General features: G+C 46.0%; 1 protein-coding gene across 1 annotated transcript; it reads left to right on the top strand.

Annotated features, from left to right (window-relative positions):
* Positions 1–1,917: 1,917 nt before the first annotated feature.
* LOC127022553 (kinesin-like protein KIF19) lies at positions 1,918–18,384 on the top strand. Its single transcript, XM_050906184.1, has 18 exons — positions 1,918–1,938; positions 4,245–4,325; positions 6,625–6,735; positions 7,663–7,750; positions 8,341–8,477; positions 8,641–8,766; positions 9,388–9,582; positions 10,373–10,525; positions 11,431–11,553; positions 12,244–12,397; positions 13,364–13,538; positions 14,598–14,787; positions 15,384–15,651; positions 15,812–15,933; positions 16,764–16,906; positions 17,372–17,477; positions 18,137–18,341; positions 18,374–18,384. Exons 1-18 carry the CDS (start codon positions 1,918–1,920, stop codon positions 18,382–18,384), a joined length of 2,409 nt encoding a protein of 802 aa, XP_050762141.1.
* The last annotated feature ends 445 nt before the right edge of the window (positions 18,385–18,829 follow it).

Genomic DNA, 18,829 nt, shown 5'->3' with positions numbered 1-18,829 from the left:
GGAAAAAAAAAAACTTACTTTCTGGCAAAACAATGCAGAACTTCTAGCACATCAAAGTTCTTCAGTAATGGCTTGGACTTCTATAGCAGGAAACATTTTATTTACCCTTTAGTTGTGAAGAGCTGACTTCTCAAACATTTTCTAAGTTACGAATTGAGTTGAAAGGTTTTTTTTTTCCCCCGTCTCCATGCAATGAAGTTTTAATAGGCGACTGTGTTTTATTCCTGGCCATTTTCAAAGTAAAGAAATGTAATGCCAATGTTAAATGAATTGAGTTCTCTTCTAAGATACTTCTCTGAAGTGTGGATCATCGGTGAGGGAAGGGGAAAAAAAAAAACAAACCACCAAAAGTTGATGCTCCTGTAGGAGCTTTGGAAGCTGACAAGATGTTGTCCTGACCAGCAGTTAAGGCCTCTTCTCATCTGTAATGCTGGCATTTCTGACACTGCTCCCTTCAATTACTGTGTCTTTTCTGTAATGCTTCTTACTTCAAATGCTTTTTGCAAATTATGTGCTACTGAAATTGCTTTATGGGTATGTATTTGGTAAACTAGTCTATTTGGCATATCGGAATAACACGAGGAGTTGTAGTAGGCAGGAGGGATCTTGTTGGATTGAATCCATGTTGGTACGTAGCTTCAAGTACTCTATGCCACTGGTTTTTAGCCCGTGGCCGTTGTAGGGGCTTCTGAAGGACGGTTAAAACAGAAGCAGGTTTGTAGGTACTGTATAGAGAGATGTGTGGGTGCGGAAGGCGGCTTCCAGCAGCAGTTGTACCTCCACTGAATGCCTTCAGGGGTCCAGAATTTGGGCGGGGGGGAACAAACCTTAAGCATTAAGTAGGATAGTATCTCTTGTTGTGTTTGTTAAAGTATTGTTTTAAGTATTTTTAATGATTGTTCTCAAATAGCAAGATTAACTGGAACAATTCATGTAATCCTGGGCTAGTCTTCACTTTCACAGTCTTTATTTTGAATTTGTAATAAATATTCTCATGACCTTTTAACCATCTACAGTCCTTAGTGCAAACTTCATAGAGCAAGTTTTGTTCACTTGCTATACTAAGTTTTAAGTTCTTAAATTCTAATATTTTTTAATAAAGCCTTACTGTAACTTTTATGAGATTTGACTTGTTTCCTGTCAATAAATAATGAAGACAAAAGGTGATCTTGTTGTGGTTTTTTTTTTTTAATAGGTTGTTGTAATGAATGGACTGACACTAAAAATGCTGAAGGATTGCGTTCCTGAATGTAGGAGTCATGAAATGCCACTGTGCGTGAAGTGACAATACAATGGAGGTTTGCACTTAGCTCAGGGAGGTAGCAGACTGTTTCCTGACTGTGTCTCGATGGCTGTTGTCAGTTCTTGTGCAAGACTGGAGGGGCCAGGGTGCTTCTTGCTCAGCTTTTGGTGGAGCTGTGGGCCCCTGTACCTGGTTGTGCTGCATGTTTGATCCTACGGGAAGGAGAAATCTGGCATTCTAGAGGGCAGAAAATGAAGGCTGTGGTCTGCTCACCAAGGGTGTGTGCAGATGGATGTGCATGTAAAGAACTCATTTGGGCTTGCAGGTGGGTCATTTTGTTTATCCTGGCCCCTTCCACTGTGTCCCGTGCAAGGTGCAGTGGTGGCACACCGCTTCCTGCAGCCTGGAGGAGCAGGGAGCTGCTGCAGCCCCTTCCTGCCCTGGGGCTCAGCATTTCACTGCTGCCTCTCCTGCTGCTGTCCCTGCAGTCATCACCCACCTGGAGGAGCGCAGGTGTTGCCTCCCTTCCTTCCCTGGGGTGATTGCTGCTGCTGCTGCCGCCTCTGAACCGTTCAGTCTCCTGCCTCTGCAGTCTCCTTAAGGGCTCCAACTCCATGTGCGCTTCCCCAGGCAAATCACCCAGCCCTGAGCTGGCATCATCTTGCAGCTCGACCATGAAGGAGCAGCAGCTTACGGTGAGTCCGCTTGCTTAGGGGGGACACGGGATGGGGAGGAGCAGCTGGGTTGTACCCAAGCCTGACATCCTTCCTATCATGTTTGCCAGCTGTCTTCTGGTGTTCCTGGCCTCTCTGGCCCAGCCAGAGGAAAAAACCCAGACTTGCTCTCTTTGTGCAAAGCTCTGTGTGATTTAAAGCAAAAGTTGGGTATAAGTATCCTGCAGAGGAGAAAAACGTGTAGTAGGGGAGGTGAGGCTGGGTAACCTGGCAGGAGGTGGTGGTTAGTCCTCCTTGAACAGTGATTTTCAGCGTGCCCACCTCTCTGGGATCTGTTTGAGTGACAGATTCATAATAAACAGCTAAAAGCAGCTGGGATTATAGTCCTGTTGGAGTCCTCACCATTGCTGCAGGACCTCGGCATCTGTCTGTGTTGATCAGAGTAAGAGGAGTGCTTTGAAAATGTAATCCTTTCCTAAATTTCAACCTTCAACCCTGTGGCTCTGTTAAACTGAAGCATTGCCCTTACATTGTGCTGAAACACAACTGAGGCAGACGCAGAAACCTCTGCTCAAAGTGGAATCACTTAAAATAAAGTCAATAATATCTAGAATACCTTGCATTCCTCTCTAATGCAAGAAAAAGCCTTAGTACTTGGTGTGACCCATCTCCACATACTGCTTATTTGGGTTTGTTTTCTTACCCTCAGTGGCTAGGCCTACCAAATACAGTGATTAACCAGACTATTCCAGAGGTTAAGGCTGTCCAAGAGAGGCTTGCGCTATCCCCTACTCCTCCTGCAGGACTTGGGATTATGGTGTGCAAGATGATATTTTCAAATGCTTCTAAGATGAGTTCAGCCGCTGGAAATGAGATGCTCATAACAGTATCACCAAGACGTGTTTAGGGATATGATGAAGCTAAGTTAATTGTTGTAGTCTTGTGAATATTAAAAGCTATCCAAAGCTAAAGAGCTCACCTTGTACTCTGAGATATTCACAGTGAAGAAATGTTCTTTGCTGTTGCTGGAACTACTCAAAAATGTCTACTACAGTGCTCCAGACTTGGAGCTGTTCATGAAACCCTCATTAAATTGACAGGTAGCTTGACTTGTTATTGTGGAAATAAATCTGGTTCCTATAGAAACTAGTTGCTTGTGACTGGTCGGGCCATAGAACAAGTCTGTTTCAATAATTGCACACCCTCCTGATGAGGCATCATTTATGTGCATTATGCAGTGTTTTATCAGCATCAGCTCTCCTGTTGGGAGCTGCTAAGGGGATGCTGCTGTATTTTATGAAAGGAAAAACAGCTGTGGAAAGGTGAAAATAGAATTTTTCAAATCTCTGTTATTAGCTGAGATGCCAAGGGCAGTTTTTAGGTGGGATTTCAAATTGGCGGTCTTCTCTGGAGACGCTTCACTGGGTGCACAGGTTTGGGATCTGGGACTGTGCAACTCGCCCACAGCTGCAGTGAGTCAGGGCCAGAGCAGGACCCCAGCTTCAGGGGGCCCAATTAATCCCACAACTGATCCATGACACCACACTTTCTCTATTGCTTCACTTATAGATTAAACATGCTGAAATATAGGTGCTCTGTACATTATTAATACCGACAAGTACAGCCTGTATGTTTTAAATCTTTGAGTCAAATTATTGTCTGTATGGAGTACCGTGTTTCTGACTGATTGAGTTGTGGCAGAAGGTACTGGCAGTTAATTGCTACTTTATAATCGTTCCAGTCCTGCGATGAATTCCAGCTTCCGAGGAACCCCGCAGGACCTGCACAGATCAGGGCCAACTTGCTCTGATCTGGTTGAACAGGCTCATAATGATTGCTACCTGGGATTAAACAAAATGGGTACTTAGTGAAATGCAATTCCCTTTCTTTGTCACGGATAACTTTAATCAGTGTTTTGGGAACACCAGGGGAATCTGTAAGCATGCTCAGCTCTATGGCTGTTGGTACCATGGTCCCAGATCTCTGAAGGTTCCTGCTGGCAGCAGCAATGACACGGCTGAGTTCATTCTGCCACCTTCTCTGTCAATCAGTTGGAGTCTTGCTGTGTTAGAGGCAGAAACAGGGGAAGAGGGAGGAAGAATTTGTCAAGATAAAAGTGCAAATCATGGGAGAATTAACTGGTTTAAACTTTATAAACTTCCTTAAACTCTCCAGGCCCTAAGCTTAAGGTTTTAAGATTGATCAGCAGACAAGATGCAGCAAGAAGCCGTAGGTATCGCTGGTGCTTGCACAGAGCTGAGCCCTGTTGCAGGTAAGTCTGGGTGGCCTCAGCAGACGTAAGCCGCATGCGTGTGCTGTGTGTGCAGGTGGCCCTTCGCATCCGTCCCATCAACGAAGCAGAAGTGGAGGAGGGAGCTGCCCTCGTTGCCCGCAGGGTGGGCAAGCAGGTGAGCTGGGGGGTTGCGCGTGGGCTGCAGGAGAGCCCTCGCGATGGGGACCGGGGAGACTACCGGGTAGCAGGCGGACCACCAGTCTGGCTCTTCTGGTTCACATGCAAACACTTGCTTTCAAATCCTGCAAAACTCCTGGCCTTGCTGTGACACAGCAGGGATGCAGCTTCCCGTGCAAATGGCACTTCTTTTCTCCAGTTCTGCATTTTTCACCTCTTGCTCCTCTTTTTAAGAGGCAGGGATTACAGGAGGTCCCCACTTGTCTTCTGTACATCGCTACATCTACTTACATATTTTTATTGTGCCCTTGTTATTTACCTTCTCTTCCAATGTAAATCCCATTTTTTTTCTGTTGTGCTTCAGCTGATCTTTCTCTGAACCCTTTCTGAATGCACACTAATTCTGTAATGTATCTTGTCTCTTGTCTCCATGCAATAGTCAAATGATAGCAGCCCTCAGAAGGAAAGACAGCATGAATCTCTCTTTCTTCTTTATGGATTATCTTACAAATGCAACTTTTGTTTAGCACCTTACTGGTGAAACATCCTTTTTTTTTTTTTTTTTTTTTTTCCTCTTGTCTTTTTTTTAGAGCAGCCATTAACCTCACAAGGATATCAGCTTATTTTTATACAGCTTATTCAGCCTTGCATCATGTGCCCTGAGATCTATTTTCTCTAATGGAAATCTGGGAAGGAAATGTCCATTACATTAGTCTGAGTAACTTCTATATATGAGAACGAGTTTCTCTTAATAATGCAAATAACTGTAATTATGAAAGCAAATTAATTGACTGGGCAGTTGAAGTACTTAGATTTATTGGTGTATTTTGATTTACATCATGTTCCTTGCTATTTTTACTCCCAGCCTAACTCATTTAGAACTGCTTCTGTCTGCTTATTAATCCTAACTCAAAATTGACTCTGTTAGTGTCTTGTTATGTTTTAATGCTTCCATGCAATAGCAGAAGATTTATGCTTTTAGAATACTGCTAGTTCGACAAGGTGTTAGCCCCAGATTGGAAGAGAAGGACTCTTAGATGCTTGGATACACTGCGAGCAAAATTTGGACACTACAAGGACTCAGTAAAAGGGACCTGAAAGTGTTACAGAGCAAATTTCTAAAGGAAACATGCTGACCTCATTCCCAAGCTCTGCTCTTGGCTGTCACACTTGCATGTGCACATGATTACGTGTCAGCCCATCTTTTGCAGGCAAATGCCGCCGCCGAGGATAAACCTGGAGTTCCCTTCAGAGTTTGTTCTTGTGTTGCTTCAGGTTTTAAGGCCTGAGCTGGACCAACGAAAACTAAAGAATTAAAAAAAAAAAAAAAAAAGTTACTCTGGTAATTGAAAACTTGCAGATCAAAACTAGAGATACTCGTTACTGACTTGGAATTTAGCAGGAAATGCAAAAGAAAAAGAAAAACCAAAGTCTTGACGTTTCCTGAACGCCCATGGGCACTTGTGCTAGATACTTGTCTCTCTCCCATGCCTGGCACACCAATGCAGTTATTCTGTAGGTCAAGTGGTGGTTGATCTATGCTCTAATTGCTTATCTAATGGTCTGTTTACTTGAAAGAGAGTGAAAGCTGCTCTGGAGTAGGAGGCACAGAGTTCTCTGTCCCTTCCCTTGAGGCTTGAGCATGTCCTTATGAGCCGTTTCAGTGGAGGAGAAAGAATACCATTCTCCACCGTAATTATATGCTGTGATAATTATGTACTAAAATAGATCCTAAGGGACTGAAAAGAAACAGAACTGGTTCTGTAACTGCTGCAACTCCTCTCCCACCTTTGTTTTTTCCTTAATAAAAGCCAGAAATGGAATGAAATTTCTGTCCTTGAGCAATGCAGATATTTCTATCAGTCCTTCTGCAGGAAAGGCTTTGGACGATGACTTTGGGCACTTTTGCTCCTGAGGAACTTCACTATTTTCTTTCACAGCTCCTCTGTTTGAATCTTGGCTGAAAATCGAGGTAAGAGGTCCTGTCCCCCTCCTGCTTGCATGGGGGTTGTTGGGGTGTCATGTCCCTGCAACCACCGCTGTTACCCAATGCCAGCGACTGTTTCACTGCACAATGGACCTTCAAAGCATTTTGCAGCAGCTACTAGTTCTCCAAATTACAGAAGTTGTGACATCGGCCTCAACGTTGTGTATGTAAGTGTGTTTTCCATGCAAAGCTGTAGTGCAACGTTCCTCTGGCCAAGAGATGCAATGGTGATAATGCTGTAAGAAATCCCAACGGGCTGTTAACCAAACCCAGACATAACGGTTCTTCTTCTGACTTTATCTTATAACAGAAGGTGGTCTTGATGGATCCAAGCGAAGATCCAGATGACATCTTGCGAGCTAACAGATCCCGAGAAAAAACATTTGTATTTGACATGGTTTTTGATCACAGAGCAACCCAGGTAACATCCTTCCCTTTTTTTTAACCAAAAGGCCTAACATTAGAATTGTTTTCCCTGCTTAGATGAATGTTTTTGGCAGGTGAGTAGAACTGCACATCTTAGAGGCCACTTGTCACCCAGATAAAAGGCAACGGTGCTGAAGGTGAGAGGACTGTGAGGGTTTTTCCTTTTGTCAGAGAAGTGGGGAGCCACGTGCAGTATTCAGTCTGCCTCTCCCTCCCACATCGGGACTCCCCAGGTGCAACACACCTGAGCAGAGATGAAGAGCTTTGTCTCCCAAGGTCTCCGGTGAATGAGATCATTGTCACGTTGCTTGGCTCTATTGCTCACACACTTCTTCCCTGTGCCTCTTTTGTTTTACAGGCTCACGAAGTGAGCTCTAGTGCCCTTACTGAGCTGTGTTTTGCAGACAGATGTAAGGTGCAGTATGAGGATTTCATCAGCACCTGCGTTTTGTGATCACCACAATGTGACTGCAGCCTTGCTTCTCACAAGCAATTCAGTTATCTGTGTTCTCTTTCACACGAAACTTCAGTGTAGCACCCTTGTATGCTACCTAAGACATTTTTGGAGGCCCAGTGGCACTTCTCAATAAAGGATAAGGTCAGGGAGAGAATTTACTCCCTTCTTCAGCAGGCACAAAGAAAAAACAAAGCATTCCATGTTCAGAGTCCAAGAAAATAATCATATTTAAGGACATTATTTTAGTAAGCTCCTGTATCTTGCCTGCCTTCAGAAAATTCAACAAACCTCTGTGCTTTTCTGCTCATTTTGATGATGTGTCAAAATTCAAATGGCTCACAAATTGTTCCAAAGCCCAGGAAATTTGTAAAACAGTGAGAAAATCATGGGGAATGCAATTAGGTATAGATTATTTGGACAGCTGTTGTGCCTGACCAAAACTTTACGCTTTTTTGACTGAATTAGGAGGAAGTATATGTGTCCACGACCAAAAGCCTGATAGAAGGAGTCCTTTCTGGCTACAATGCAACTGTTTTTGCATATGGTCCAACAGGTAAAGTAGTTCCTGTAGCTGTACTGCTCCAGATGAATAAAATATAGCTGTACGAACCAGAAATGAACTATAATGCCAATTAATTGCTTACTGTGAGGACAAGACTGGAGCATTAAAATACCATTCTCATTGGGAAGTGTGGATCTCCCTTAAATGCTAAAGTAACAGTGAAGTTGCCCTCTTTGAGAAGTCACTTAATTGAGATAGAATTCAGTGGAGACAAATCTTCCCTTTAAAAAGGAGGAGATGAGGGCATCTGTGTAGCGCTGGAGACTGATCTCAGGAGAATAGATGTAGCTGTAGAAAGCACCTACAGACTACATGAAAATATATTTCTACTCTAGCTCTGAACACCTAGGTGAGCAGTTAACCTACCTATCTGCCCGTCTGCAAGTCCTCTTCCTACCCTTTTTGGATGGCACGTGCCATGTCTTTCCTGAGGCAGTGTCATTGTGGGGTGAGAAACTGGAGTAGCTGGAGGAAGTTAAGGGATAAAGGACAGAAATCAGTAGGAAACCAGGCTTCATTTATTGTGGAAACTTGCTCACATGGAAGTTGGGCTTTGCTGCTCTTTGTTGTATCTTTAACAGGAGCAGGAAAAACCTACACGATGCTAGGGACGGACTGTGAACCAGGGATTTACATCCGCACTCTTGATGACCTCTTTAAGGCCCTTGAAGCCACCACCGAGGAGTTGGATTACACAGTCTCCATGTCCTACCTGGAGGTGAAGTGTCTGTGTTGCCTTGGATCCAGCCTCTGCGGAGCAGGCGTAATGGGAAGTGGGAAGTCCGAGTCTGTCCGTTGAAATGCAGGATCAACTCAACCCTCTTCGCAGATCTAAGGACCCAATGCTAGTCTCACACCAGCCCCTCGTTTCTTACCCTCAGATCTATAACGAAGTGATCCGTGACCTTCTGAACCCATCCTCGGGGTTCTTAGACCTGAGAGAGGACCCTAGAGGCAGCATCCAGATAGCAGGAATTACGGAAGTCTCCACTACAAATGCTCAGGAGGTACCTTGGGCTATGGTCCACAGCAAGGGTGAAGGGAGGGATTTTGTGCTTTCATGCATCAGTGCTTTAAAATTTCTTGACGATTTCCTATTGCCTGTGCCTTACTCAGTAGCAAGGACCTTTTGTAGCAGGACCTTGGTGGAACTGGATTAATGTGATGAACTGTATGGAAAGGGCTGATCATGGAACCATGTGAGTGGTAGAAACCAGGCTAAAATCCCCTGCTAACCTCCTGCTAGCTCTGCTTCCCCAGGGTGCACGCTGCTTTCCTGGAAGGACAAGAGTGCTTTGGTTTGTGTACACATGTGTCAACAAACGATTTGGAGAGGGAGAAGAAATAACGAAACTCCCTTCAGCTACACTGATCTGCACTTTTACATGTGCCTTGGACATGAGATAAACAGGCCTCCCAGGAAAACAGCCCCAAAGCCAACAAACCCGCACTTCCAAGGTCACAAGCCAAAGGGGCAGATCTGGGGAAAATCACCAGCAAAACCCCTGCTAGCATGAGCGGGACCAGAGTTTGCCCGTGCCCTGGATGAGGGGTTCAGTCTGCAGGGAACGCCATGCTAAGGCTCAGGCAGAGCTGTACGCCTCTGTGTGCTTTTCTGCATCATTTAGATCACGCAGCTGTTAATGAAAGGAAACAAGCAACGCGCCCAGGAACCCACTGCTGCCAACAAGACGTCCTCCCGCTCGCACACGGTGCTGCAGGTGACGGTGACGCAGAAAAGCCGAAGGAAGGCGATCAGCGAGGAAGTGCGAATTGGAAAGCTTTTCATGGTCGACTTGGCGGGGTCGGAGAGAGCAGCCCAGGTATGGCTGGAGCTTGGCAGCTTTTGGTGAGACCAGGCTGGATTCCCTGGCCTGCCGTGCAGGGCCTGCATGCCCGTCCTCATCCCTGGGGAAACCAGCACTGTGTGTTTCTTCGTTGCTTTAGAGCAGTAGTTTGTACCTGAGACAGCCTGAAAATAAAGACAAAGTTTGATGATACTGCTAATATACTCGTTGGTCTAATAAAAGAGAATTGGAAAAATGTAAACCAGCTTTTGGGTGCAGCCTTTTCTCAGGTCTGAAAAAGCAGCAGCGAATTTCACATCAAAAGAGAAGCAGAGGGCTGTTAGGCAGGGATCAGCTGGGCTGTTAGACAGAAAGCTGGTACCAGTGGAATAGAGGGATGCTGGTGGGTGGAAAATAAGGCAGCTTGCTCCTATGGGAAGGAGGAGATGCTGGAACTCAAGGAGGTGATTTGAGGGAGAGAGATTTTACATACCCAGTATTTCTGCTGAGACCAGGAATTCTGGAGTGATGTAGTTATGCATCTTAATTTCTGAAATAATCTTTAGAAGATAATTAATAGCTATCTTTTAAGAACCAAGAGGTCACAGCTGGGTCATCTTTTCCAAGAAATGTACTCCTACCAGCACCTCTGTGCCTCAGAGTGGGGTTTAACCCTGCACTTTCAGGTTGATTTTGCAGGAGGCATTGCTTCGACATCCAAACCTTGACACTGGTGATGCCACACATCTTCCCCAGGTGCAGACCCGCTGTTCTGAAGCGTGTGCTTTGTCTGTCTGTCCCTGCTCCCTCCTTACCCTCCCAACAGACTCGGAACCAGGGCAAGAGGATGAAGGAAGGAGCCCACATCAACCGCTCGCTGCTGGCTTTGGGCAACTGCATCAACGCTTTGAGTGAGAAGCGGGGGAGCCGGGCCCAGTTTGTCAATTTTCGAGACAGCAAACTCACACGCCTGCTGAAGGTACTGTACGCTGCGGGTCAGCGAGGAGCTCGGCCTGTCTGTTGCTGGTATCACCGCTCAAATCAGACAGGGCTTGAGAGCTGATCCTTGAATATCTCTGTGCATTGTCTTTATCCAGCTTGGAACGCTCCTCCAGGATCTTGCGTGAGCTTTGCAATGCCATCAGGGCTTGACTCGGACAGTGCTGTCTCTATAATAAACATGTTGTCTTGTCATCTGTGCTGTTAAGGAAGGACCTCCTACAGGGTTAAGGAAATCCTATAGATTTGGGTCATATGTCTCTAAGCTCGCAGGTGACCATTGACTTTTTTAATTAACGTACTGCCTTTGAATGTTCAATCCCTTCTATAAGATTTGGCTTAAATTGGCCAATAAATTTGGATGTTGTTGGGGCAGGAGGAAGAAAGACTGAGAGTAACTATGTGTTGTCATAAGTTGCCTCTCCCTTAGGAAATCAGAAAGGTTGCAGCCACGCTCTTTGTTTGCTACACTGGTTATTTTATGGATACTTTACAACCTCATTTATGAACCTCACCTCAAGCCTTAGTTCTGAGCTGCCACTGCATGACAGATGTGTTTTCTAGAGGATAGTGGGGAGGAGAAGAGATGGAGAAAAAGGCAGGCTTCTGTTGTGAGCAGAACTGAGAGGCTGCCAGCGCATTTGTGGAAATTGCGATTTTCTCGCAAAAATTCTTCTTTTGTAGAAAGTTAATTGCTTATTGATTTTGCTGTTGATGGAGAGAGGGCCTAACGAATGGTCTTTTACCAGCACTTCCTTCACTCCTAATTGGGATTCTCCACCAGAATCTCAATGAACTGCAGGGGTACCCAGCCACGGTGGTTACCACTGAGCAGCAAGCCCCTGCCTTGTCCATACTAACCACACCATCATTGTATCCCTCTAGGACTCGTTAGGGGGCAACAGCAGGACTGTTATGATTGCACATATCAGCCCAGCCAGTACCTTCTTTGAAGAATCTCGAATGACCTTGATCTATGCTTATCGAGCAAAAAACATCAAGACACAGGTGAATGAGCGAACAACTCACAAGGAGGCGGGGGTTAGAGATTAAAAGCTTGCAAAGTGGAAATAGAAGATGTAGTGGATGAAGGGAGAACAAACTTCAGGAGGGGGCAGTGCAGGATGGCGTAAAGGCTCAGTGTGAGTGAGAGAAGAGAAGAAAAGCAGGTGAAGGGAACAGTGGAAAGCAAATTGTGTGGGTCGTGGATAAGAGGAGGAATATGAGGGTCAAAACAAGGGAACAGAATAACGGAAAGGCAGAGGATGATGTGCCTGGTACGGACCTGGGTGCAGAACATAAGGAATGACGGTCGGATGATAGCTATTGGGAGGACAACGTATGGAGAATGTCCCAGTGGGGATGTTGGGCCTGGAAGAGGAACTGAGGGGCTGAAGAAAGGAGGAACAAAGTGGAGAGGCTTGTGGGGTGAAGGAAGATGAACAGTGATCCTCAACAGGGTTTTCATTCTTTGTGGGTCTCTGTGTTTTCCTAGGGTCCCTGGCTTTTCTCTGTTACCTTTTGGGAATTTCCCAGAATTAGGGAAAACCACTAATTTACAGTTTCCCCACTCATGAGGGAAAATTCTTCCCTGTCACAGGATTCAGTGCCCCTCCAACTGAAAGCATAGCTTTGTTTGCAGCCATTGTACCAATAACAGACTGTGGGACAAATGTTCACGTTATTCTGGCTCACCAGGTAAAACGTAACCTGCAGAACGTCTCCTACCACGTCGACCAATACACCAGCATCATCGCCGACCTCCGCAGGGAGATCGAGTGTCTGAAGGCGAGGGTCGAAAACCAGGAAAAGGAGAAAAGTGCAGTCAGCTCCCACCTCGGGGATCTGCAAGGTAGAGCCAGGAGCAAGAACTGTTCTGGGGTATCTGGAGGGAAGAGAGCGGGGAGAGGAGCTGTGTGGACAGGTTGTGGTAGCGCTTGGTGGGCCTCCCTGCAGACGTAGCTGGGGGAAGCTGGTTCAGCAATGCTTGTAGAGAAGCAGAGCGGAGAACACAGTCTGATGGGCAGTGGAGGCAGGCAGGGGAGCTGAAGTTGTTTTTCTGTGTGAGCCTGTCTCTGATGTACTTCATGACTCTGGACAACACATTCAACTTTCTCAGCATCTTCGTCAACATTAAAATGTGTTAAATTTCACAAACCTGCCTTTGAAAAGAGCTTTGACGTCAAGTGGTGGTATTTGCTGTGGGAAGTCCTGAGTCTTACAGAGAAGTGACTGAGTTTGTAGCCTGCGTCATCACGGGCTCTGAGGCCGTGTCAGGACACGGAGCTCTGTTGTATGGTTTGTTGCACTTAATTAAAAAAAAATAAAATAGGGAGGGGGGCAGGGCGAAGCTTTTAAAACATTGATTGTTCTGCCCTGGGGATTGTTCCTTTTGCCAGTGAATCTGGCAAGGAATGAAATAAAAATAGTCAGGTTCTCTGACAGACAAGACATGAGGTATAACAGGACTCTGCTACCAATACCCAAGGTCATTTCTAGGTAACGAGCACAGAAAGCTGATACTTTTTTCTTTTTGGCAGTGGGAAAGGGGGAAGAGATGTCCCTGCAATGCAGTATCCTCTTAATACTCGCAAAAGCAGTAGCAATGAGACCTATTTATTGCTAATAATACAACCATAAAGATATATCAGATTTCTTAAGCACATGATTAACTTCAAGAGACAGCAGAATGAAGCAGAGTCCTAGAAACAAACGCCTTGTAACACATGGACTGAGTGGCTTGGTCCCAGAGTAGGTTGGGGGGGGGCTTGGCAGAAGTTTACCTGGCCTAACATCAGATCAGAAATGTGTTCTGCAGCAGAGAGGCACCAAGGCTCTGAGGCACACAGTGGCCAAGTAATGAACACCTTGTGGGCGCAGCTGATGGGGGCTTTCAGGGAGCAAATGGAGATGCGCCGCAGCCTGACGGAGCTGGAAAACACTGACGTTGAGCGGGACATTGACACCTGCAGGCACCTCCGAACAATCACAGAGTGAGTAGCTCCTTAGCTTTGAGCACAGCTTATACATGGACCTCCAAACTCACCATGAGAAATGCTAATATCCAATGGTCCCCCCAACAAAAATGACAAAAGGATGTTAAAGAGAGTATTCAATTGTTCAAGCAGAAAGATCAAGTGTAGGTTTGAGATTTACCTATGTGACGAGGAAAAACTTGGAAGGGTGGTGATCTGCAAAAGGCACCCAGGGATTTAAGGTAGAATAAGTCCGTGCAACTCTGAGCCTTACATTAAGGTGCTGTATTTGCAACGGGTGATTTCTGCTATTGAGAAACACATCCCTAATCCCTCCTGGTGCTTGTAAAGAGACTGTAACCTGCACATGGTGCTGCACTGCAGTGCAATTGCCTGATGTAGCTCTGTAAGGCAACCAGCTACCTCTATCATAAAGTTTAAGCTCAAGACTAAAAGTATAAATGGCAGATACCTCACCTCTATTTAGACCTTACTCTGGACTTGTGTTTTAATGGAAAAACTGGGTGGCAGTGCAGACTGGGATTGTTGGTCCTTCCATGTTCCAGTCACCCTGTGTTTGTGAAGTGTTTTCCATCCAGATGCATTGCATCTGGGCATAATTTCATGTCAGAGAAAGCAGCATCATCCATTTCTTCTGGATAAACTATAAGTAGGTATCAGTTCCCTCTCATTATCGCTAGTCACCCACTTACTGCCTCTGTAAATTTTATAGTCCCTTAGGATTTGGGTCATTTGTAGTTAAAACAGTCTTCAGGACATTAAAGGTCTTCAACAAGTACCTGTGAATTGGCAACAATTTGTGATGAGAATGGGGAAAAGCACTGTTCTTCTTGCCATGGAAAGATCACATAGGAGGCCTGTCTTACACATTTCCAAACAGGAGGAAGCTAATTGTCCTCTTCTGCGTGGTTTGTCCAGCCTCAGAGCAGCCTGGAGTAATTAGCTCTGCTGCTGCCATGCCAAGAAGAAGTTGGACAGATACAATGAAGGGCTATGCGTGGATCATTAGAGTTATGTCACTGTGTCCCAGGAGTTCCTTTCTTTTTTTGCTGGCAGCTGGGAACAAGAGAAGGCTCAGGGTGCATGCAAGCATGACAAGCCAGCAAAGGAGGAGAAAGATGAAAACGCAGAGGAGGAAGACAGGGAAGTGGATATCATAGATTCACCTGAACCTCATGAAGTTACAGTAGCAAGAGAAGAGATCAACCTGCTGCTGGCAGAACAGTGCAAGACGGCAGGCCTGAAGGTGAGGAGCTGAAGGTGCCCTTACGGTCGCAAGTCTGACCTCTGCCCGGCGGGTGCTTGGGGGCAGGATGGCAGCAGCGTAACCCAGAGAGGCTCTTGTGGTTTCGGGCTAGCACTTGCAAAAGCAGTGTGGCACCTGTATTGCAGCTGGACTCATAAATACTTTGGGCTGCTGAAGGAAGCAGCATGGGAACATTGATGTTTGCATCCTGCCTCTGTCCCTATGGTTTTTAGGATGAGGGAAAAGCACCCACTGGGCTTATGCACCCATAAGTGAGCTAATTCTTCCCATTTCCCCTTCCAGGGACACTTTGAAGGTTTGTCACTCACTGGCTGTTCAATGTTTTGGTAATTACTTTTGGTGATTATTTTTTTGGTAGCTAACGTTAATGTTTGTGAGTTCCTCTAGGCAGGGACTGTGTGTCTGGATATATCTGCCGTGACTGAAACACGGTGGCTGCTAGTAGAATAAGCAAAATACTTTTTGTAGATGTTACTTCAATCTCAGTGTGAAGGACACAGCAGAGAATTGCTCAGATGCCTTTGTTATCCCAAGAAGCTGAGCTGCCTTGACAAACCCCTATCTATCTTTTTCAGACAGAGCTGGAGCAGCACTTAGCAAATGCGAAGGAAAAACCTTCCCAGATGGAGTTTTTCCCCAGTGAAATCACCAGTGAGGATCAGCAGGAGGTGCGAAGTCTCCTCTGCAGAGCCCATGAGCCTGAGCTTGGCAACACGGAGCTGCAGGCAAATACACTGTACAAGGAGAATCTCTTGTGCCAGAAGGATTTTGTGATCCAGCAACTGCAGCAGCACATGTTACTCTGTGAAGAAATTATTCAGCGGCAGCAGATGTTGATAAAAGGTAAAGCAGCACCTTTGCTCTTGCTCTGTCATTATCTCCAAGCTTTGTTTTCTGATGGCAAACTGGAGAACAATCCACCCAGAAAACCTTGTCTTGGATGTCATGACTCCACGGTTCTCAGCTGTTTCTCTGGAACTCTTCCTCCCCATCTCTGCTCCAGCCCAGAACATTCCTGTCCCAGAGACACTGGCGAGGTTACACCACCTGCACCTCTCTGAGTTGGAGGAGGGGACGCTGAACCGCCTGCTTCTGCTACATTCAGCGGTGTCCAGCATGCTCAGGGTAAGGCAGAGCAGACCCTTGTGCTGGAGAATCCACACTGTCTCGTGATCTTGTGTTATGGCCATAGATTCACACTCATCCAAAGCCTGGCTGGGTCCTGGTGCCAGTTAGGAGCTGTACAGAGCTTTGTTTTATGGACATGCTGTCTCTGGAGCTCTGCTCTCCTTCCCTCCTTCCCTTTGACTCAGAGAATTAGTAAGGCTTTTAGCGACAGAAAAGGACCCAGGCAGTGCTGCGCATGAGTCAGTGTGTCCATCCTCCCAGTTGCTGTTGCATCAGATTTGAGAGAGATAACTGGCTTGGTGGCAAACAGAAAAGCAAAGGTTAGATGGCCAAACATGCAACTCTCCGAGTGACTGCTGAAGGAGACTCTCTTATCTGGAGGCCTCCGCTCGCTCATGGCACAGTTGTTATTGAGGTCCTCAGGTCTTTCCTGCAAGAAAGGAAAGATGCTGCTGGCCCCTTTGTCTTTGGAAAACTTGTGTGTGTTTTGAGACAGTAAGGGGCTGCCAGGAAATTGCCAGTCCTCAGCAGGGAGTCCAAGCAGCAGTGTCTCCTGTTTATTATGATTGCCTAGAATGAGCGGGGCAAGGAATGGGGTTTCACCTTGAATAATAAACTTAATGCTAGTCATGTTGTTATGTGAGAGATTAAACTACTTCGGGTGCCCTTCCACAGGAGGGGAGCAGATAGCAGGTGGCTGGAACTATGGAAAACAACATGAGGTATCAAGAGTGTCTTTGTGACCGCAGGCTGGGAGCCAGGGCTAGAGGAGGGGCTTTACAGTGAGAAAAATCTGCTGAGGATCTCATTCTTCCCTCTTCCTGCAGCCCCACAACAGCCCTTCTCTGGATGTAAGTCAGCATCTGGATCCTAATAAAGATGAGATCAGAAAGGGTCTACCTGGGAACATGAAGGATATTTCCTGGGGGGTGAAGTTTGACGTTCCCTCCATCACCCTTGAGTCAGACAGGTAATGTGAATCTTTCTCATTATTAGATTTATTCTCTAGGGCTTGGGGACCTAGCAGCTCCCAGCTAAGTCCCCAAAGCTGGGAGATATCAAACTGGAAGAACCTCTAGAAACTGGAATCTGTTAGAAAAGAGTTTCCTGGTATACTGCTCTTGCAAAGTAGCTCTGTGTTTTAGCAGGAACCTTCTCTACAGAGAGGGCTACGGGAAATGTTTGGATTTGCTTCTGTTGACTGGCAAGCATTTAAACCAAAGAAAGCAGCTAAGTTTGTGAGCATCAGGGGACAAAATCTCTCTCCTTCATGAATCCTGAAGTCCTTCCTTTTTGTGTTCTTTATTACCATGTTTACCAGGCTTGTGGCTTTCCCCACAGCTTGAGGGCTCTCATCTAGACATGTTTCATCTCTCCCTGTTGATAAAGGGCCTGTGCTTTTGTCTATTAACCTCTTGGCGTATTCTTTTCACAGTGGCAGCTGCAGATCATCTGAAATGACACCCTGTAGGAAGGAGGGGTCTCTGGATACCCATCTCAGCCCAACTTTCTCTGGTTTGCCAAAAAGCCCACTTCAGCAGGTCAGTATAGCAGGAACTGAATTCAAGGCACACTTGTCATGGATAGCGCCTTCCTCTTGTGATGACAGAACACGCATGGCAGCTGAATCTATTGTATGTGAGGAAGGTAAACCTTGGCAGGCAATAAAATCACTCCTAGAGCACTGGCCTTCGGTTTAAAGCCTGGGATTTACTTAAGAGGTCAAGGCTTAGCTGCCACCTCCAATTTGGGCTCACCCTCTGTGTGAATCACCCAGTCCCCAGTGTGTCCAGTGGAGTGATGGGAGTTGTAAATAGAGATGCATCATGCGATCTGGTGTGAGGGGACCTGTGTTGTCCAGGATGATCACCTCCTTTTATGCCATTAACTGATCTGCTGGGCCCTGATTTGATGACTATCTGGTGAAACCAATTTCACCCAGCACCCTGGAACAGGAAGGAGAGTTAGGAGCTCATCAGTTTTTTGCTCGCCAGCTGACTCCTTTTGTAGCCATGGCTCTATATGGGAGATACACAATCAAAAAGCTTTGCCTTTGTTTCTCTATACATAGAAGTTGTTATAACAATGTTTCAGGTGAAATTTAATGTCTTCCAAAGGTTTGAAAGTGCTTTGAAGGGAAAAAGTATAAAAGCTTTGAATGAAAAGTGGATTATGCTGCAATGGCTTTGCTTTTTAGCAGAAACCAACAGGTGTTGCTGCAAGAAAGATGACTCCCAGGCTGCATTCCCCCACCTCTCTGGACTTGCATGGGAAAAAGTCACCTGCAGACATTGCTGCTGTTCCACTGAGTCTGGAGACCTTGAAGGAAATTGCTGCCAACACCAAAAGCATCTCCCTCATTGCAGCCAGTCGCCGTTCCAGAGCCCAACACAGAGACCCTGGGAGCGAAGTCTCCTCAGCCCACTTCTCTGAGGAGGATATACTTGAGCTGAAGTATCTAGAGGCCAGTTCCACCCCAGATTGTCAGACCAGAGACAGTGCAAGTACCAGGAGTTTGCTGTCGGAGCCTGCAGCTGGGAGCCAGCTGTGCTCCCCAGCCAGGGGAGTGCTGCAGAACAGGAAAGGCCAGGAGATGTCTGCTGAGAGGACAGCCAGAAAGAAAAGATCTTGCTCTCTCGAACCAAACTTCCACAGGGTAGGTCCTTTGTGTTTCTTTCTAATGGGAATGGGTTGAGCAGAAGGCATAGACCCAGTGGAGCTAGGGTGGTTTTTAAATACAGTAGGAGAAACATAGTACAAACTGCATGAGGAAATAAGTTAAATAACTTTATTCTTCAATAATGCCCTTGGCCTCCTGCCTAAACAGCAAGCTAAGCCAAAGTCAGGTGTGAAGGGAATCTTTTTGGTACAACGTGGCAACAATCAGAGGTGA

This window comes from Gymnogyps californianus, chromosome 15 (genome assembly GCF_018139145.2).
Source record: "Gymnogyps californianus isolate 813 chromosome 15, ASM1813914v2, whole genome shotgun sequence".
NCBI lineage: Eukaryota > Metazoa > Chordata > Aves > Accipitriformes > Cathartidae > Gymnogyps > Gymnogyps californianus.
Note: the sequence above shows the minus strand (reverse complement) of the source record. Positions and strands in the feature narration are given on the sequence as shown.